The sequence below is a fragment of the Thalassophryne amazonica genome, chromosome 19 (assembly GCF_902500255.1).
Source record: "Thalassophryne amazonica chromosome 19, fThaAma1.1, whole genome shotgun sequence".
Lineage (NCBI taxonomy): Eukaryota > Metazoa > Chordata > Actinopteri > Batrachoidiformes > Batrachoididae > Thalassophryne > Thalassophryne amazonica.
The window spans coordinates 63,633,405-63,656,523 of NC_047121.1; the positions used below are offsets into that span (position 1 = coordinate 63,633,405).

Sequence of the window (23,119 nt, forward strand, 5' to 3'; positions counted from 1 at the left end):
CATCATGGGAACCCCCCAGGAATTTAACCTTGACTCCTGACCTTGATTGTTGACCAATCCAAGCCAAAATAAAATCATTTCTCCCCAACAATTCCCCCAATGTACCTACCAAGTTTGATCATAATTGGATTCAGCTTACAAACATCGGTACAAATATAGTTACATAAAGACCGAGCACTGTGGTGACGGCGCCGATTACACTGAGCTCCAAGTTTGGAAAGTTGGCCCGAGAGGGGAATGTTTCATCTTGAACTTAATATCACCTGTTGTAAAGAGTTAGTCAGCTTTAACAGAAATAAGAAAACAAACACCAGTCATGGAAGGAGAATGCATTACTCAGGAAAGCTGTCTGCTTCTCGCAGTGTTAAACCTGCAGCGTTGTCTCTCTCTATTTGCCCCAGATTTGTGACTCAGGGCAGAAAAATGTCCTGTGAGTCAAGAACAAAGAAAACATATGCATAGCAACTGTGCAGTCCTCTGGGGTTTGCATTAATTATAAGATTTACTACGACTCCAAGTTAATTGTTTTGGGAAGACGTTTGTAAAAAAAAAAAACCCTTTCATGAAACATTTACTTTAAAACATTTAGTAGAATTTCAATAAGCTCCCACAAGTATGTGGTTTGCTAAACCCAAATAATTCCACAACAACAGCAAGGCACGAAGATTATCCTCACAATTAGTACGAGAAACAACATAACTGTCAGCTGTAGTAGATAACATTTAAATGGTTTGGTCAAAAGAAATTACACAAATAACAAACTGGCTAACGGCAAAACAATGACATCAGTGCCCAAACACATAATGGCACGTTATCGGACCATAACGCCGGGCCTGCGTGCAAAACGGAGAACGAGTTGACAAGATAAATCTGAGTGTGTAAGTAATAATAATCCGTCATAATCTTCCCAGAAACAATTACGGCTTTCAACATCCCTGGTCAGAAATGTAGACATGGCAACGTGATTAATGAAACCAAAAAGCTGGAACTAAAACCGACTCTTTCGTTTGACTCCTTAAGCCAAGAAACCATTACGCCCGTCTGATTAGCCATCCAGAGAGAATCTGCAGTAAATGCCTTTTTTTAAAAAGCAAATAAAGTGCGGACACATCGGCTACAACAACAAACTGAAAATGTCAAAGCATGAAGAGAATAATGAGTCCATCAAAGCTGGTGTCTATTTTCAAAGCAGTTAATTCCTCTGTCTGGGATATGGCGTTCGATTTCCTGACATATTGCACATTCTCTGTCACGTCGTTTCCTTCTTAACCTCATGAAGAGCTGCCGTCTTAAACACTGAAGTAAAATGCTCTCTTGCTTTGTTTGGGGGATGTTTTACTGATAATGGATTCAAAACTTAACATATGAACCACATCATGTGGTTTCATATGACAACAAACACATGCAGAGAGGCTGTGAGAAACTACTGTTTGTATCCGTTTGTGGTAATACATGCCTGAATCACATTAAAATACTATATCTCATCAAGAAATATAACATTAAACACTCTAAGTTCACCAAAAATATGATTTCAGTGATCAGTGCAAAAAAGATTTGAAACATGTCAAAACAAATGCGGTTCAGTTGTGGATTAAGACTACTGCAACTCCACCAATTCATGGGATTCCCAAGATGTTGCTGGGTATCATAGTCAGCCCATACACACGTACTGTGAGTGCTATATGAAGCAGGGACAAAAACTCTGGACTTTCCACAGTGAAAAGTGATGTTCCTCAGGGATATGTTTTGGATCCTACACTGTTCAATGCATGCAGTTGTGGAAACCAGAGGCTGAGGTGCCTCTGTCAGTAAGGAAATGGTTTCTGGATGAGGCTGTGATCTTTGGGGAATCAATAGATATCCTGATTGCAACACTTGAGAAGCTGAGTGAGGTATTGGAGTGTTTGGGTTTGTGATTCCTGGATAAAACTAAGATCCAGGCTTTCATCGACATCCTGGATGGGGCCATCAGAATTATATCTGTATGGTGAAAGTACTGAACTTGTAGAGACATTCACTTATCTTGGCAGTAACATTCATGAATATGGGCCTTTGGCCTTTGAGATCAGGAGACACCTGGGCAGAACAGAGTCATGTGGTCACTGGACAGAGATGTTTGGTAATGCCATTATCAACCAATGTCCAAGTCTTTAGGGTCTTGCTGCTTCCTGTCTTACTGTATAGTTGTGAGGCTTAGACACTAACAAGTGACCGAAGGCAATGACCGGATGTCTTTGGTACTAGATCTCTTCAGAGGATCCTTGGGCACAGCTATATGACTGTGGAATGACTGTGTCAAACAAACATTTGCTTGCTGAGTCTCACATTACATTGTGTTTTTCCCAGGGCGTTTTCCTACTGTCGTGGATCCAATGATGCAATGCAAAAGTGTACATTCCCACGCCTGAGATCTGATCCTTATGTGGTTATACGCATATGGAACTGTGAAATTTGTTCTGCCTTTACACATAGAGAAACAACTACTCACACACTGCGAACAGGCTGTTTCGTGACAGCAGGTCGGGAGGTCTGAAGGGCATCTGAAGCTTGCCGTCCCGAAGGTGTTCTCTGGAAAGGGTCGGTACCGGGTTCAACACGTCTCAGGGTCCCACCATCACGGATGTACACTTGTTCTGGTGCGATCTCCTCACAGCGGTGCCCCTGGAACCCGGACCGACACACGCAGGTATGCGGTCTGCTGCATGAGCCACGGTTCTGGCAGGGGGGCTGGCAGTCAGCTGAAGGAAGAGCAGAGAGAAAAATTTTAATTTTCAGTAGGTTATGTCAGTGCATATGCCTCCAAGAGTATTCCAGAGGTAGCAGAAGTGACATTCCCTGATCCGTATATCAGGGTTCACTTTAAATAAGACTTGGGCCAGACCCCTGAAAGTGGCCATGTCACTACTACCCAAGGTGGCAAAAACTTTAGATATGGCACTTCAGTCACCTATATATACACCGCTGAAAAATGTATGATAGCATCCCATGGTGGGAGTTATAGCCAGGTAGGGGTCAATGAAGGATTACACTGGGTCAAAATTTAAAAATGGTTCAATAATATTGAGAACTATACCACATCATTTGTCTGATCATAGGGTTTCCAAAAGAGTATAGTTTGGGCTATCTACGACTGAATGTTATGGAGTTATAAGATTAAAAACTGCAAAAAATGGCTGCAAAGGTGAATTTTAGTTTGTACAGGGGCAAAAGTTAAAGCTACTCCAATTTTCAATCAATCAATCAATCAATTTTTTTTTATATAGCGCCAAATCACAACAAACAGTTGCCCCAAGGCGCTTTATATTGTAAGGCAAGGCCATACAATAATTATGTAAAACCCCAACGGTCAAAACGACCCCCTGTGAGCAAGCACTTGGCTACAGTGGGAAGGAAAAACTCCCTTTTAACAGGAAGAAACCTCCAGCCGAACCAGGCTCAGGGAGGGGCAGTCTTCTGCTGGGACTGGTTGGGGCTGAGGGAGAGAACCAGGAAAAAGAAATGCTGTGGAGGGGAGCAGAGATCGATCACTAATGATTAAATGCAGAGTGGTGCATACAGAGCAAAAAGAGAAAGAAACAGTGCATCATGGGAACCCCCCAGCAGTCTACGTCTATAGCAGCATAACTAAGGGATGGTTCAGGGTCACGTGATCCAGCCCTAACTATAAGCTTTAGCAAAAAGGAAAGTTTTAAGCCTAATCTTAAAAGTAGAGAGGGTGTCTGTCTCCCTGATCTGAATTGGGAGCTGGTTCCACAGGAGAGGAGCCTGAAAGCTGAAGGCTCTGCCTCCCATTCTACTCTTACAAACCCTAGGAACTACAAGTAAGCCTGCAGTCTGAGAGCGAAGCGCTCTATTGGGGTGATATGGTACTACGAGGTCCCTAAGATAAGATGGGACCTGATTATTCAAAACCTTATAAGTAAGAAGAAGAATTTTAAATTCTATTCTAGAATTAACAGGAAGCCAATGAAGAGAGGCCAATATGGGTGAGATATGCTCTCTCCTTCTAGTCCCCGTCAGTACTCTAGCTGCAGCATTTGAATTAACTGAAGGCTTTTTAGGGAACTTTTAGGACAACCTGATAATAATGAATTACAATAGTCCAGCCTAGAGGAAATAAATGCATGAATTAGTTTTTCAGCATCACTCTGAGACAAGACCTTTCTGATTTTAGAGATATTGCGTAAATGCAAAAAAGCAGTCCTACATATTTGTTTAATATGCGCTTTGAATGACATATCCTGATCAAAAATGACTCCAAGATTTCTCACAGTATACTAGAGGTCAGGGTAATGCCATCCAGAGTAAGGATCTGGTTAGACACCATGTTTCTAAGATTTGTGGGGCCAAGTACAATAACTTCAGTTTTATCTGAGTTTAAAAGCAGGAAATTAGAGGTCATCCATGTCTTTATGTCTGTAAGACAATCCTGCAGTTTAGCTAATTGGTGTGTGTCCTCTGGCTTCATGGATAGATAAAGCTGGGTATCATCTGCGTAACAATGAAAATTTAAGCAATACCGTCTAATAATACTGCCTAAGGGAAGCATATATAAAGTGAATAAAATTGGTCCTAGCACAGAACCTTGTGGAACTCCATAATTAACTTTAGTCTGTGAAGAAGATTCCCCATTTACATGAACAAATTGTAATCTATTAGACAAATATGATTCAAACCACCGCAGCGCAGTGCCTTTAATACCTATGGCATGCTCTAATCTCTGTAATAGAGACGTTAATAATAATAACCTGTAACATTCACATGTTACAGGTTAACGTGTTATAGAATCCAATGGAAGTTTTGGCCATTACTTTGGAGACCATGCATTCAACACAGTCAAAACAGTTCCATTTTTAATCCTATTTCAATTTCAATTTTCAATTTCAATTTATTTTCATTTATATAGCGCCAAATCACAACAGAGTTGCCTCAAAGCGCTTCACACAGGTAAGGTCTAATCTTACCAACCCCCCAGAGCAACAGTGGTAAGGAAAAACTCCCTCTGAGGAAGAAACCTCAAGCAGACCAGACTCAAAGGGGTGACCCTCTGCTTGGGCCATGCTACAAACATAAATTACAGAACAATTCACAGAAAAATTCACGGATGAATATACAAGAAATGCTATTGGCGCACAGGACAGGAGGATCGCCAACACGAATACAACTCCCATGTCTGGATGGAGCTGCACCTTAAACAGAGAGAAAAAACCAGAATCAGGTATCAGAAAGACAAAAAAATAATGTATAATTTGCCAGCATTAAACAACAAGAAAAACAGAGAAATACTAAGGTGACTTGAAGGTCTCCACAGAATCTGACTGTTTTATTGAAGCAGGGAGATCATTCCACAGAACAGGGGCACAATAAGAGAAAGCTCTATGATCTGCAGACTTCTTATTCACCTTAGGGACACAAAGTAGTACTGCACCCTGAGAATGTAAAGCCCGGGCCGGTACGTAGGGTTTAATTAGATCAGCTAGGTAGGGAGGTGCCAGTCCATGAATAATTTTATAGATTAGTAGCAGAACCTTAAAATCTGATCTCACTGGGACAGGAAGCCAGTGAAGAGACGCCAAAATGGCTGTAATGTGGTCGAACTTTCTGCTTCGTGTCAAAAGTCTGGCTGCAGCATTTTGAACCAATTGGAGACCCCTAATGCTAGACTGCAGTAAACCAGAAAATAGAACATTACAGTAGTCCAATCTAGAAGAGATAAATGCATGGATCAGGGTCTCAGCATCAGCCATAGACAGGATGGGATTAATCTTCACTATATTTCGCAGGTGGAAGAAAGCAGTCCTAGTAATATTTCTAGTGTGGAGGCCAAAGGACAACGAAGGATCAAAAATTACCACAAGGTTCCTCTCTTTGTCAGTGTGATGTATGACACATGAGCCGAGGCTGAGCGTTAACTGGTCAAATTGATGCCGATGTCTCACTGGGCCAAGAACCATCATTTCAGTCTTATCAGAGTTTAACAGTAGGAAGTTTCTAGACATCCAACTTCTCACTGCTGCAAGGCAATCTTTTAAGGATTTTATGTGAACGAGATTACCAGCAGTTATCGGCATGTATAACTGAGTATCATCTGCATAGCAGTGAAAGGTAATCCCAAAACGCTGCATATGTGCCCAAGGGGTGCTATATAAAGGGAGAAAAGCAGGGGGCTTAAGCCAACTGGTGGAACCCCAAATTTCATGTCACTAAGGTTAGAGGTAGTGTTACTGTACAAAACACAGTGAGAACGACTGGTCCCAAAATGATTTTCCAGCCTATCAAGTAGAATATGATGATCCACTGTATCAAATGCAGCACTGAGATCTAACAGCAACAGAACCGTAGTGGTGTCCGAATCCATTGTAAACAGAAGATCATTCACCACTTTAGTGAGAGCCGTCTCTGTGGAATTATATTTTCTAAAAGCAGACTGCAGTGGCTCAAAGAGATTATTGTCAGTAAAATAGTCTACGAGCTGCCGTGACACCACTTTTCCAGAATTTTAGAGAAAAATTATAGATTTGATATCGGCCGATAGTTTATCAATACACTAGGGTCAAGATTAGGTTTCTTAAGTAATGGTTTAATCACTGCAGATTTGAAACATTTAGGAACAGATCCAGAAGTTAAAGAAAGATTAATCATTTCCAGCACAGTCGGCCCAAGAGTGGGCCACAGGTCCTTAAACAGTTTTGTTGGTATAGGATCAAATAAACAGGTTGTGCTTTTTGTTGACATTACGAGTTTTGTCAGCATGCCTAGTAAGATACTGTCAAATTCTGTAAATCTAGGTAATACCTCAGTAGTGGCGCCCACATCAATAGCAGCGTGTAGTGGCTGGATTAAGGCATGCCGGGATATGTTTAACCTGATGTCTTCTATTTTCTTCCCAAAGTAATCCAGGAAATCTTGTGCTGTAAAAGGAGAGGGAACTACAGGTGGTTGTCCATGCAAAAGTGTTGCCACCGTGTCGAACAAGAACTTTGAGTAATGCTTGTTTTTGTTGATCAAATCAGAGTAGTAAGTCCTTGTAGCCAATAATGCATGCTTATAGTCTAAGATAGCGTCACGCCACGCAAGGTGAAATACTTCTAATTTTAACGACGCCATTTCCATTCTAGACCTCTTGCTTTATGCTTGAGGTCACGCAGATAATCATTGAACCAAGGTGACTGTGATTTGGGGGAGCGCGGTTTTAACACAGGTGGTGCAATCATGTCGAGTGTAGTTTTGAGCACTGAGTTTAAACTATCCACAAGTCTGTCTACTGACTGGGTATTTGTCAAATGTGAAGCTAAGACATCAGGCAGTCTAGCTTCGAGTTCAGTCTTAGTTGAGGAGCTGATGCATTGCTGTAATGATATATAAGGTTGTTCCACTAAACACGGCAGTGAAACTGTAAACTTAATAAGTGAGTGATCAGACACCACTGATGTAAGAGGCATGATGTCAATATTCGTGACAGCAATACCACGTGCGAGAACCAGATCCAGGGTATTTCCACTAATGTGCGTCGAATCCCGAATGCATTGCCGAAATCCTAACGCATCCACAATTTCCATAAATGATTTGCAGAAGGGATCAGAAGGCTTATTTATATGAATGTTAAAGTCACCAATGATCAGAATGTTATCTACACTAGTTGACAAGTTAGAGATGAACACACCAAATTCATCTAAGAATTCAGAATATGGGCTAGGAGGCCTATATACAGTGATAAAGTAATACGACTGATTTTTATTGTCCTGACCTTGGCGATGTGTAATATCCTGAGCAGAGCTAATCCTATTAGCTCAAACAATAAATTGCATCACTTTTTACCAAAACTGGAGCAACTTCTGACCCCTGTACAAACTGAAATTGTCCTTTGTCACTATTTTTGCTGTTTTCAACACATAACTCCATAGCATTCATTCATAGATATTCCAAACTATACCTTTTTGGAATCCCTATGATTGGGTGAATAATGTGGCATATGCTTCAATAGGATTGGAGCATTTCTAAATTTTGACCCATGTGTGATCCTTCATTAATCCCTACCTGGTTATACATTCACCAGCATGGGATGACCGTCATACATTTTTTTAAAATCCAAATAAACAGGTGACCAAAATGCAACATCAAAAGTCACCTTGGGTGCCACTGACCAACATATCCGGCCTACCGTCTAAACCCGACTCAGTTTCAGTTTCAGATCTTAATGCCCTTTGTATATATCATAGAGTGAAGGAGCCAGCAGGTGCTGTCACATTCACTTTCTCTTCAGTCTTTAACTGCTCTGTTTAGTCTAACTGTATATATGACCTCTTGCAATAAATCCTGATCCAATTTCCCATAAAGGTAAAGCTTATACTCGGGGTTCGTGGGTTAGTTTAGTGCTGTTTGCTATTCTACTGTATTTGCTGTGATTTAATCACTGATCTACAATCCAGTGTGTGACTTTACAATAATAAAGTCAACCTCAAAAGATAATAAAAGTGCAAGATCATAAAAGGTGAGTGAAAGGGGGAAAAACTGAATCATGAGAGCCAACTGGTAATAGCACTGGCATGCACAGTATTCTTTATTTGGAAAACAAACTAAATCTGAAGGGGCTTACAGTGCTGAAAAGACAAATGTGCACATAATATTTGTCAAAATGTCTACAAATACATGGCTAGAGAAAAGCCAACAGTCACATCACCAGCCCATTCCGAAATCCTCCAGATGCATTGCAGACCAACCCGTGACATGAATTAAAGTAAACAAGCGATCTTGTGACTCAAGTGTATGTAGTAGACGACACTACGGGATTTATGCCATTGGCCTCAAACAGTAAATCAGGGCACTGGTCTGTGTGGCGTGCAAAGCAAACAGCAGCACTCTATCAACACGGCTACGGAATGCTATTGACACAGATGCTGTGGACAGTGACAGATCGCAGGCAGGAAAGCTACCACGGCGCCAGCAGCCAAAAGTACCAGCCCGATGCCAACAACGCTCTACCTGCTGCACACTTCCAGTTACGGCGTAGTGGCATCTACAAATATTCTATTAATCATTTAACCCTTCCAAGTTGCCTCAGCTGCTACTGCTGCTGTGATCCTTCTTTTGCATTTCTGAAAGTATTTTCTGCTTTATGCACTGGAAAATTAGAGCATCCGTCATAATTTGGATTGACATACCGTACGATAAGAAAATATAAGACTTTACTGATCCCACACCAGGGAATTTCCTTTGGTACAGCAGTAGAATAAAAAAAGAGGCTGACAAGCAACAAAATCGACACATATAAATACTAAACACACCCTAAAAAGTTATGTACAGAATATACAAAATGGGACATTTTGTATATACAACCCCTGGCAAAAATTATGGAATCACCGGCCTCGGAGGATGTTCATTCAGTTATTTAATTTTGTAGAAAAAAAGCAGATCACAGACATGACACAAAACTAAAGTCATTTCAAATGGCAACTTTCTGGCTTTAAGAAACACTATAAGAAATCAGGAAAAAAAATTGTGGCAGTCAGTAACGGTTACTTTTTTAGACCAAGCAGAGGGGAAAAAAAATATAGAATCACTCAATTCTGAGGAAAAAATTATGGAATCATGAAAAACAAAAGAACGCTCCAACACATCACTAGTATTTTGTTGCACAACCTCTGGCTTTTATAACAGCTTGCAGTCTCTGAGGCATGGACTTAATGAGTGACAAACAGTATTCTTCATCAATCTGGCTCCAACTTTCGCTGATTGCTGTTGCCAGGTCAGCTTTGCAGGTTGGAGCCTCGTCATGGACCATTTTCTTCAACTTCCACCAAAGATTTTCAATTGGATTAAGATCTGGACTATTTGCAGGCCATGACATTGACCCTAAATGTCTTTTTGCAAGGAATGTTTTCACAGTTTCTGCTCTATGGCAAGATGCATTATCATCTTGAAAAATGATTTCATCATCCCCAAACATCCTTTCAATTGATGGGATAAGAAAAGTGTCCAAAATATCAATGTAAACTTGTGCATTTATTGATGTTGTAATGACAGCCATTTCCCCAGTGCCTTTACCTGACATGCAGCCCCCATATCATCAATGACTGTGGAAATTTACATGTTCTCTTCAGGCAGTCATCTTTATAAATCTCATTGGAACAGCAACAAACAAAAGTTCCAGCATCATCACCTTGCCCAATGCAGATTCAAGATTCATCACTGAATATGACTTTCATCCAGTCATCCACAGTCCACGATTGCTTTTCCTTAGCCCATTGTAACCTTGTTTTTTCTGTTTAGGTGTTAATGATGGCTTTCGTTTAGCTTTTCTGTATGTTAATCCCATTTCCTTTAGGCGGTTTCTTACAGTTCGGTCACAGACGTTGACTCCAGTTTCCTCCCATTCGTTCCTCATTTGTTTTGTTGTGCATTTTCGATTTTTGAGACATGTTGCTTTAAGTTTTCTGTCTTGACACTTTGATGTCTTCCTTGGTCTACCAGTATGTTTGCCTTTAACAACCTTCCCATGTTGTTTGTATTTGGTCCAGAGTTTAGACACAGCTGACTGTGAACAACCAACATCTTTTGCAACATTGCGTGATGATTTACCCTCTTTTAAGAGTTTGATAATCCTCTCCTTTGTTTCAATTGACATCTCTCGTGTTGGAGCCATGATTCATGTCAGTCCACTTGGTGCAACAGCTCTCCAAGGTGTGATCACTCCTTTTTAGATGCAGACTAACAAGCAGATCTGATTTGATGCAGGTGTTAGTTTTGGGGATGAAAATTTACAGGGTGATTCCATAATTTATTCCTCAGAACTGAGTGAGTCCATATTTTTTTCCCTCTGCTTGGTCTAAAAAAGTAACCGTTACTGACTGCCACAATTTTTTTTCTTGATTTCTTATAGTGTTTCTTAAAGCCAGAAAGTTGCCATTTGAAATGACTTTAGTTTTGTGTCATGTCTGTGATCTGCTTTTTTTCTACAAAATTAAACGACTGAATGAACATCCTCAGAGGCCGGTGATTCCATAATTTTTGCCAGGGGTTGTAGATAGATAGATAGAGAAAGAAAACAGGATGATAGATAGATAGATAGATAGATAGATAGATAGATAGATAGATAGATAGATAGATAGATAGATAGATAGATAGATAGATAGATAGATAGATAGATAGATAGATAGATAGATAGATAGATAGATAGATAGATAGATAGATAGATAGATAGATAGATAGATAGATAGATAGATATGTGAAAGAAAACAGGACAACAGATAGGTGAAAGAAAACAGGACAATAGATAGATAGATAGATAGATAGATAGATAGATAGATAGATAGATAGATAGATAGATAGATAGATAGATAGATAGATAGATAGATAGATAGATAGATAGATAGATAGATAGATAGATAGATAGATAGATATGTGAAAGAAAACAGGACAACAGATAGGTGAAAGAAAACAGGACAACAGATAGGTGAAAGAAAACAGGACAATAGATAGATAGATAGATAGATAGATAGATAGATAGATAGATAGATAGATAGATAGATAGATAGATAGATAGATAGATAGATAGATAGATAGATAGATAGATAGATAGATAGATAGATAGATAGATAGATAGATAAGGAAAAACAGGACAATAGATAGGTGAAAGAAAACAGGAAGATAGATAGATAGATAGATAGATAGATAGATAGATAGATAGATAGATAGATAGATAGATAGATAGATAGATAGATAGATAGATAGATAGATAGATAGATAGATAGAGAAAACAGGATGATAGACAGATAGAAGGTGAAAAACAGGACAATAGATAGGTGAAAAAACTGGATGATAGATAGATAACAGGTGAAGGAAAACATGAAAAAGAAACATGAATCGGATACAAAATTGCATTTGGAAATTATCTGTACTTAGAAAGTAATTGCACATGATATGACAATTGCATCAAGTTTGTGATATCATAAAGCAAAATACTTAAGAGATAAAAAGAAAAGGTTAAACTCAATCGCAATTAAGATATAATCAACACTTCCCTTACCGAAAGAACATCTCTTATATTGAATTTCATGAATATCCATTTATCACTGTTTGAGGTATATTGTTTTTAACTGTCATCAGTACACATTGTGAAACGTATTCATCTGTACACCATGCGGACCCCACCAGAACATCTTGTTTATTAATACTTTTAACGTGTTTATTTATGTCATTCTTGCAGGTAACTGTAATATAACTGGATATGGTTACTTTGCAACACCTTTTATACCTACCCATACCAGATACACTTCCTGACACAACTCCATTTTAAATAAAGAACATTCAAAACAAGTCTAGGCTTGTCCCGTAGGTGGTAGTAATCAGCAGATGGCCACCATGGTCTTAGGTGTATTACAAGAACAGAACAAAAAAAACTACAAATTTGTGCAAATGTTAAGCTGTATTTTTGTAATGTGGATCAAAAACATAGTTTCTATTGAGTGATGGAATGTGACTGCTGGGTATGTCCCTTCTCAATAACTGTGATTCTAATGATGTTTGTGCAAGAAGTATAATTCCGTTAGTTACAACAACAGATGGGTAAGTCCCACTAAATATTTTTCTATTTCTGTTTTTAAACCAATCTTGCCATAACGTCATCTATATAAGCCAAGTGGCCTCTTTTTACGTGTGTGTAACTTCGATCACGGACAAACTGGGGAGAGCTGACATTTGCCATTTGGTATGCTTATGTATTGTGGATCAAGGATGAAAGCCGCGAAAATGGAAAGTTGATAGAAATAATGTTTTTGGAAAAATTATGGATATTAAGGAACAACTGTGAACAATGGACATTGATATCACCATTAATCAGTCCCTGATAACCAGACAAGCTCTGAACAAAGGAAATATCTCAACCTTGTCAGTTACAAAACATGACATCAAGTAATTATGCCAAATAATAAATACAATTATTTACACAACTTTCCTGTACTCTCAGTTAAAATCATTATAGAAACTTTGACATTTGATATTTTTCAAAGGTGGTAATAAATTATGCAAAGTGTTTTATAACTTTTAACAATCTCTGTCTTTTCATCTGTCCACACGTACCATGTCATGTATTTTAGAATGTCATGTGACTCTTTAAATCATGTGACCTATAATAGCAGAAATAAAGTGTTTCCATTGCAGTTTTTCAAAATAAGGGTTTTTAGAATCGCCTGATAAACCGCCTCAATCGAGTGTTAAGATCTTGATATTGTTGAGTTTTTTCCATTAAGCGTATTTTCAATTTGCTACTCCAAATTATGCAGTTTGGAACGTCATGGAAACCTGCCTGAAATTACCACTGGGACTGATCCAGTGCATCAAAGTTAATCACGTCTAGTATGTTTTGTCATCTTTTATACACACTTTTATTTTGGTAAGTCACAAGACAGTAGTATTGTTGTTTTTTAAATTACTGTCTAATACTCTATTCTTTCAGATATTAACCCTTTAATAATGTTAACCTTATAGCACTCCCAGCGCTATGTTGTGACCGTTCCACGTAAAGCCTCATCCCAACCTGCTGTCTTCAGACAGAGTCTTGACCTTTGGCGCACTTTACCTGCCGCTCACACGCTCGTACACCTGCACCCTCACGAACATAGTCACACCTCTCAGGTGGCTCCAATAAAAGAAGAAGCTCTTTCGTCAATCGTCACAGTGATTCATTCCGTTCAGTTTTCCATCATCGCCTCGGTGCCACAGCTTTTGAGATGTGCTTTAATAACCTTTGATCCGCACTTGCGTCCTGCTTGTGCTGTGTCATTTGTGTAAATGATTTTAAATATATTTTTAAGGCTATAGAGAGAACCTTAACAGTGTAGATTTAAAAGTGCAATTGTTTGGCCAATTATTTGTTCGGCTTGAACCCACACCCTTTGGATTGAAAGCCAACAGCACTTTCATATTGCAAGGGCTATATATATATATATATATTTTATATTGAAAGTCTCTTAAAAGTCTCACTCGTTCAACATGTTGTCATGTTCTCATGCTAATGCATGACATTCTGAAACATTTCACCGATATGATCTGCAAGTCAAGATTGGGCAGAAAATAACTCCTTGAGCGTATCTCAAGTTGAGAGCTCTGCATTGTTGTCATTTGATTGGTGGTTTGTACGTCACGTGATATTGATCATTCGTCGTATTTGCCATTGTAGCATGCAATTTTGGTTCCATTTAGTGTGCAAATATGGTTCCATATGATTTGTACCATTGCATGCTGTGATCACCACGCACGCACACACGAGCAGCGACGGCAATTAAGCATCTAACACATAAAGAAAAAACAAATCCACTCCACGCCGTAAGCCATTTAGAGGAATTTATAATATTTGCTGGGGAATATCCAGCTAAAGTAGAACCGCTGTCAGATGAAGAGCTTGACAAATTTCTGTCGCAAATTTTTGCTGGACTGAGAAAAATGCAAAATTTGCAAAATGTGCAAAATTTCGTTATGCCTGCATAATGACAATAAAGATCTTGATTGATTGATTGACTGATTGATTGTAAAGCAGAAGATGTACACGAAGAATTCAGTGCACGGCATCAGCTATGGCCTAACTTCATCGACAGGATTATTTTGAACTGGCTGTCTTTGCAAGTTGACTGAGAACAATTTTGGACTGGATTGGTATTAATTGTTAATCATAATTAATTAATTATAAAGCACATGTTGGAGTGTTTGGAACCTCCTGACGTCAAATGACCAGTGACGCTCATGAAAATTGTAAGTCCCTTTTCTCTTGTTTATAAATTAAAAAAAAAAAACAAAACACATTTTTAGGCATTATATAAAACAAATGACCTTGATTACTGCCTCAATAACCTGTTTTTACATACAGAGCTCTTTGTCCCAGTCCTGTATTTGTGTCCAGCCATTATCGTCAACCAGACCTGATACAAGGTCATTATGATTAAGGTTATATTTTCACCAGGGAATTTGTTCAATTACACTGCAAAATCACAACAAAGTTTCCACAAGAGGCTTCACATGGGTAAGGTCTAACCTTACCAACCCCTTGAGCACGCACATAGGTGACAGTGGTAAGGATTATGCTTTCCATGCTATATTTACCCTACCTCTCTGCCATCGCCCATGATGTCTAGTTTTGGGGAAACTGAGCTCTACCATGACATGGACAACTAGAAGATGCAGCCACAGCAAGTCATGAATAGTTTAACATCAAAGTTGAATAAGTACGGTCAACTGGGTTATTTAAGGCGCCGTTATGTCATCCCACCACATTTGTAAGAGTGCTGTGAAAACGATTTGGAAGAGACTCTGTTTATGTCTTTCAATGCCCTGCTTGGCGGTGGGACAAAACTTTGCGTCCTCTCAGAAAGGATCCTTTTACAGGCAATTAGGGCAATTTTCTTGTCACTGTGATCAATTTTTGATGACTGTTGCCTCTTGTGCATCGATAGAACAAATAATGTGAATAAAATTCAAGACAACTTGGAAGGTTTTAGGTACGTGATGGTTTCACTTGATGAAAGATGAGACTGGCACACCTGTCAAAGTGTCAGAATCTGAAAGTTAGAAATTTTGTCACGTACACCACATTTATTTTCCCATTGTCTGGCTCGATGCCACTTTCAACAATCTAAACAGAATTTTGGATGAAATATGCCACTCTGCATGTTCACATTGTAAAACAGAGCCGATGTGTGTTGCTGTTTGATGTACGAGTAATTTTGAGTGTTTTTTTTTCTCGAGTGCCAGCAGGGTATTTTGTAACCTTCATACTGTATCTGTCTTAGAACAGGAAAGCAGATCACCAATCTTGGAAGGAATTTGATGTAACTTACATGAGTGTCTCGAGATGAAGAACTTTTGAAACAAAATGGTCAAAGACATAGTTAATAAAATTTCCAGGCTATCTCTGCAACCAATAGGTCTAGAGAGATGATGCAAAGTTTATACTCGCTAATTATTTGTTGTTTATTACACCACTGATGACATGATGATACCACAAACACGTCACAAAATTATCCCACTATAGTCGAAAACCCCATTTCCTGGATATCTGCACCTGTTAATGCATCAAGCCACGAATGCCTTTCTGTTTATGACACAGTCCAAGATAGAATCCATAGGGAAGAGCTCAAGCTCTGACATATTTTTGAAAAAGTTATATCACTTTGCAAAGTGGGTACCTCAACGGGATAAGGAGTTGGACTACAAAAATGTAGACATGGGTTGGATTCCCAATCACACTACCTGTTTGTGTGCTTGGACAAGACACTTAATGTGCAGTGTCTCAGCCCACCCAGCTGTCAATGGTACCTGCCTTGGCTAGGAAAATAACCTAAATTGGCCTAGGAAGAGTCATAGAGTAATTAAAGGACACATGTCACGTTTTTTAACATTCCAGTTAGTAAGACAACATAAAAGTACTCATGATTGTAAGTGTCTCTGCACATGTGCTAATAATTGGTGATCTCTGATGTATTTTATTCCTCTCACTCCGAGCGTTAGCAGGTGCAATTCCAGAAAATGTTTCACTCAGTAATTCTTGGAAATTTTTAGTGTGTGACGTCCTTATTAGCAAAACAGAAACATCCTAATGACAGACAGACAGATGGAAACGAACCTGCTCCATCCAAAAACGAAGCTTCTGAGCTGCTGTTCAAAAGTGATGGCTCAGATTTACGGAGAGGAGATGACACGCTTTACCCCGAAACTCTTAACTTTTTCAGAGTGTCGGATTTTGGAGCCTAAAGTGTGGAGACGCGCTGTTTGTGTGGATGCTGGTTACTGAAGCTATGGATGTGGACTTGGGACATCTGACACCATTTTTAACAGACTGCCTGGACACAGAGATGGATTTCTTACATTGGAAAAAGTCCAAATACATTAGTTCCAGGAGTTCATGGACGTTATTTTACATGCCACAATCGAGAGAGGAAGAGCTGCAGCCACGGCGATCTCACACACGAGTGCGCTTCTTTGATCGCGTGAAGTTTACATTTGGAGATTAATCCATAACACAACGGTGAGTCTGGCATGTTCAGCATTTTACTCATTTTGTGTTTAGTTGCTAGATTTCTATTTTTTTTAACTTTGAGAGACTGTAAATTTGGAGCTGGAAAGTGTATGTGTGCTGTGCGCACTGTGCAGCTGACGAGATGCTTGTTTTCCCCTGGCAACAGATGTATTTTTTAGATTTTATTGATAACAACACTCATAATTAATCATGCACAAAGCTGAACCTGGAGCAGAGATGGTTATTGACAGGCCGCGTTTATGACTTGTGGCCGTGCAGGTGCACAGAAATTCTTGGAGCCGCAGCTTTTACCGTATGTAATTTACTGCCCCTTTCCAAGAACCAACTCATTATTTTCCTCATTTTGAGTTTATTAAAGGTCACGTTAGAACCAGGCCTGGGACCCTCACAGATGGTGTCCATCTTGTGAAAGGCCCAGAAAAAAGCTCACATAACACTTTTATACAACCACCGTAGGTGTGGTTTAGTCTCACATTTCTAATGTTACTGGTTCTCACCAACAGGGGGAGGTCTCCCTGTGTCTGACACTTGCACATATGATGGAAGTGAAACTTAACTCTTATATTTACACTTTAAACCAGGTTTCAAAAACTCCAAACAGATAACAGAGGCAAATATTTGATCACTAACATAAAATAAGGAATTAGCACAGATATTATCTAACACCGTGACTACATCAAAATTAACAGTTATCACTTAAGAACGAGTCATCATAACACGACATCACACTTATGTAAACTTTGGAATTAATCTGTACCTCCGTTCTTAACATTATCAGCTACATTCTATTGAAGTGCATGCTGGGACGCTTCTAGATGCAACGTCACTTGTTGGACACACCCAAATACTCACAAGTACTTTGTTTTCGGACGTCTCCGTAGCTGTTTGTTGCAAATGCTGTGTACTTTGAAACCAGTCACGGAAGTTCACAAAGTAATCCTGGTGGATCATCAGATGGTCACAAACAGCCTAAATCTAAACTGTCATGATTTTGGTGCAACATGTCCTTTAACATCACACTACAAAATCAGGAAATAAGCACTGGCACCAATGGACCTCAGAGTATGAATAGGATACACGCAGGCTGTTTTGGGTGGACTACAACCCAAATCACTGGGGTTCAAATCCCATCCCAGTCCATCCAGTTGTAAAAAAGTACTGGCGTTGCCTGCAGAAGCAACCAGCAATGAATTGGCGCCCCATCCAGGGGGAGTTGTATACCATCATCCACTTCACGCTACACTGTCCAAGGAGAAGCACTGACACCAATGGGCCTCATGGCTGTGTAGGAATTAACTCATTAATTACATCATCATGACAATGCGATACATTTTAAGTCCAATTAGTTTGCACACCACAGTTTTATGGGTTTATACACACAGCTCCCCTCCTGTGATGGCTCACCTGGTTCCAACATAGGCGTACTACACTTAACCAACCCTCAAAAAATGCTTTTCCCAATGTAAAGTAGGAGAAAAACAATACAACTTCAACATCATCAGGCTCTGTCTTTCCACAAATAAAGCCAAATTAAACTCTGCTCCATTTGTTTTCACATTAAGAGAGACTACTGTGCTGCCCCTAATCAGCCTGTGGTATGTAGAAGAAAAGCTACCAAACTGAGGATTGAACAACAGACAATCACCGCACTCCCGTGCTTTGTGGTGCACCAATTTTGTTTAGTCCAAATGAACTGACTCATGCTTTTTTTAACTACGCTGAGGTCAGTGTAGCCCTTTCTGAATGAAGCATACACAGTTACAGAAAAGTGGTGGTGGATTTGTGTAACTTGGTACGTGATCTGAATTTTCCATCATGGTATAAAGTAAGAATTGCCTGAGCTCTGTTTGGCAACGAGCTAAATACATCATCGGACTAAAGTACAGGTTGGCCACATGCCACCAGTTTGTCCGGAGTCTGTTTAACCTCAAGATTGAGAATGAAGTGAAGGCTCAAAGAGGCCACATATTCCAGCGACATTATGCTGCAGGGGGAGACGTCACTAATGTGTGAAAGTGCATTCTTCAAATAAACCATCTGAATTAAAATGAGAAACAGTGCAGGCCAAAAAAATAATAAATACAGGTTGATGGCTGAGGTGTGAGATGGAATACAGGTTTCATTATAGTACGTGTGACACTTTTAAGCTGTGTGGAGCAGAAATGACACCAGACAAACACGTCGCCTGTACCACCACCACAGTGAGCAGGTCAGTGTCTCTGGCCGTGAGAGTTGCCCCCACGCGTTCGGACCCATCTGTGTTGTCTGCGGACCCTGCCTTTGGGCTGTTGAGCACATTGTCACGGTTAATTGCTGTCGTGCAGATTTGTCTTGCACATCATTAAAACTAATTGCCTCACATTCCATCCATTTTCACAAATATGTGCCGCAATTATTACTTTGCGCGAATAATAATAAAACGAGAATCCCTCGGAAATAAAACAGCAGAAATGGCAAACATTCCTGGCGCTGCCACTTCAGCCTTAATTATGACCAAGACAGACTGGCCAAGGTCGAGGAGATTTTGTGCAGATCCAGTCATCTGAAAACAGGAGACTGAGAGAGATTCTTTTTGGCAGGTTTCAACCTCAACATCCAAGCAGACATGCTGATTCTGGGGAATTGGGGATGAAAAATTATTAATATGGAAAGTGCAAATTCTTTGGGCTTAGAGAAAATGTGAAACCACAGATTTGGGTTTTCCTTCCGACACTCTTAAGTCTATAACACACAATATGAGGATATGGTTTAGAAGGAACTAGAATCCTGCTGCGCCAACACATAAAGTGCTCTAACAGGTACTCTTGTGAACTTTTTCAAAATAATACAAATAATAACAATAATCCTGGATTCACCCATCCACCGATTTGGATCCACTTTAAAATTCATATTTTTATATCTCTGTAAATATTGGTTAAAAAAACAAACAAAAACTACTGTATCAGTTTTTTTTTCAAACTTGGTGGCGCGGTGGGATCTGACCCAAGACAAAACCCATTAACTTCTGGAGGTGATCTAATTATGGCAGCAGATTCGGGACTCTCTCCCCTGCCCCTTTTTTGTTTAACATTGTGAGAAAATGCATTTTTTCAACATTTGTGTCGATTTACACAAAATCTGGATTGTTGTCCAGTTCGACACCAAACATCACCTGTCCTTAGATACATGTCAGCATTATACATATGATTAATTCCCCTCCCCAGAAAAGGTCTATACATTCTCTCAATGAAAATGTTGAAAAATGCCTTATCTCACAATGTTAAAGGCCCCTTCACACACAGTGTGAATATGTACGACTCCAGGACGCCCCCCCATCGGAGCAGCTGGTATGCGCACACCACAAAACATCGCGCTGACGGGCAGTTCCATGCACACGGAAACACAGCAGCTTTCCCCCCCCAAAAAAAAGAAGAAAAAAATACACCCAGGGGATTCAAACCTGTGCCTTCCAAAAGCTCTGATTACCAGTCAGAAACTTTACCAAGTGAGCTACCATCACTGTCCTGTAAAAGGTGCTGAACAGTGCCTTACATCATGAAGTAACATGGATGTATTTAAAAAAAAATAAAAACGACGCACCATATAAAAACATTGCATTGTATTAAACCCCTCTCATTAACAAATATGAGCCGTCTGTTCCTCTGTAGATGACCCATGGTCACTGACATACAGTCATGAAATCACATGAATAAGAAGCAGTTCGCTTGTCTCATTCATGTCCACATCTGCTGGCGTGTGTCCTGCCGGCCTGCATGCGTCTTGCCGACATGCGTCTTGTGGATGGTGCGACGCAGGACACTGTGTCATGTGGAACAGAGTGGGTTCCGCATGTAGAACTGTCAGGACTGACACGTAGGTGACGTGACAGTCAGATCGCCTGCTGCGTGTTATGATCTGACGGTCCGTTTCAACCTGGGGGCAGTGTGTCCATGTGCGCGCTGTGCGTGCATGCGCTCGCTCACTGCAGCCCCTTGCCACAGTGATATATGTTTTTATTTTTGTCCACTTGATGACAGCAAACAGACACATGCGCGTCACAGTGGTCAGTTGTTAGTCCATGTCCGTCCAAACACAGTACTGTCCAGCTGGGATGTCCAGAATGACAGATCTCCATGGCCGCTTCTGTCATAGCCACACCTCCTGTCAGTTCAGCACACAGACCGAAGCCACACTCGTGGGGCACTTAGACAAATTTCACTGCAAGTACGATAGTGATTGTCTGCAGACTGGCCAGATTCAAGCTTCTCTACTATGGAAACCACCTGGACAACTGAGAGCCTACACAGAAACATTGCTTCATGTGAACTTAATGCCTTTTCACTCAGCAAGACTTAAACAAAACTGACAAAACTCAAACAGGTATTATAGACAGGGGTGCACATAACTGGTACTCATCATGCTCATGTGTGCTAAAAAATCATTGATGCACAGCAAACAGCACACAGGTGGAAACACTTGTCCTACAATCTGTCATTGCTTTCCTCTTATGAAGTGCTTCCCTTGTGTTTTCTGCTGCGCATAATTTATTTTTAGCACGCACACGCACCATGAGTACCAGTTATGCGCATGCCTGATTATACATCTGCTCACTTCCCACAGTTCAATTCAGCTATACCGGCATACACACAAAAATAAGAAATAACACTGATACTGAGAAAATAATCGCAATAATCAAGAGAAAAGGGCCCTCCACGGGCTGAGACCATGAGGCACCATTATGAGATTTAGAGGCTGGAAGTTGCCACGGAGATGAGGATTAGAATCGAGATGATTACAGTAAGGGTTGTTTCAGGTCCTGCTACTCTGAAACAGGAGGTTTGGAAATAAAAATGAAAACGTGTCAAAGCCGTTACAGTATTTCTGGTCTAATAGCAAATGCACAGTGATGTCCATAAGTATTTGGACAATGCTATTTTAGTTTTTTTGACTGTGGAGTTCAAATTAGAGAATCAATACATCCATGTAGTGCAGACTTTCAGATTTGATCTGAGGGCTTAACACACACCCCCTCCACTTTCAGAAGCCATAAGTAACTGGACAAATGTAGTGTAATTTTAGTAATGTCTGTCTGTTTGTTCCTCTACTCCTCCCAGGTCCTTTGTCGAATTCCCACCAAACTTGAAATAACAGGAGTAATAAGTGGCCTTTATTGTCACTGCACTCACAGTCATACAATGAAACTTGTCTTCTGCATTCAACCCATGCTAATTACAGACAAAATTCAACTACTAGGAGAAGTGGGTTAAATGCAAAGGACAAATTTCTTGGATAAAGGTCAACCTGAATTGCCTTTTTAAGGGTTAGTTTCAGCCAAAGTCAAAGTCATTGGGCCAAAGGTCATAATTTGATTTTTCACTCCAGTATCCACCACACGTTGTTCTTGAATTCTGGAATTTCCATGTGAGAGCAAAATTCACCAAACGTTAATGACCGGTGTCAAGATCATTGGGTTCACATGTCAAAATTTTATTTGTCACTCTGAGTTGCACACATATGGAGGCGGGTTCTGGAATTGCCCAGGCAAGGTCAAGTCTGCCAAAGGTCAATCACCGGATTCTAGGTCATACCTGTCAGTGTTCGTTTGTGCACTCCACTTAGGTCTTTTTGCTGATTTCTAACAAACTTGGAATGTCAATAAAGGTCAATCCCAAAACTGCCTTTTAAAAATTACATTTGGCAAAAGTCAAAGAATTAGATTTTCAACCTGACTGACCAACTGTGGCACATGCTTGGCTGATTCCAGAACTGCCCTGGCAAGTTCAGCCAGAGGTCAAGGTCATTGGGGTAAAATGTCAGATTGCCACAGCCCTTACTGTCTTCATGCCTACATGTACAATTACCTAATTGTACCTAATTCTAAATTTAAGAAGTAACACACCATTTGTATAGCCAGTTTTCTTGAACTAGTCAGGAGATGGATACATGAACATTTCCAAATCACTGAATATGTCTTGGACTTCATGTACATCAATCATTAAGAGATACAAACAGTATGGTACTGTATGTAAATCTGTCTGGAGGAAGCAGCTGTCAAAACTGAGTGAAGGAAACTGCTGAGACTCCCATGACAACTCTGAAGGAGTTCCAGGTTTC

General features: G+C 40.0%; 1 protein-coding gene across 1 annotated transcript in view; it reads right to left on the minus strand.

Moving 5' to 3' along the window:
* LOC117531961 (latent-transforming growth factor beta-binding protein 2) overlaps positions 1-23,119 on the minus strand; it is a 291,027-nt gene that overhangs the window by 226,264 nt on the left and 41,644 nt on the right. Inside the window, exon 3 of the mRNA XM_034195149.1 lies at positions 2,489-2,738. Coding sequence (XP_034051040.1) covers positions 2,489-2,738 — 250 coding nt within the window. The remainder of the gene's footprint in view (positions 1-2,488; positions 2,739-23,119) is intronic.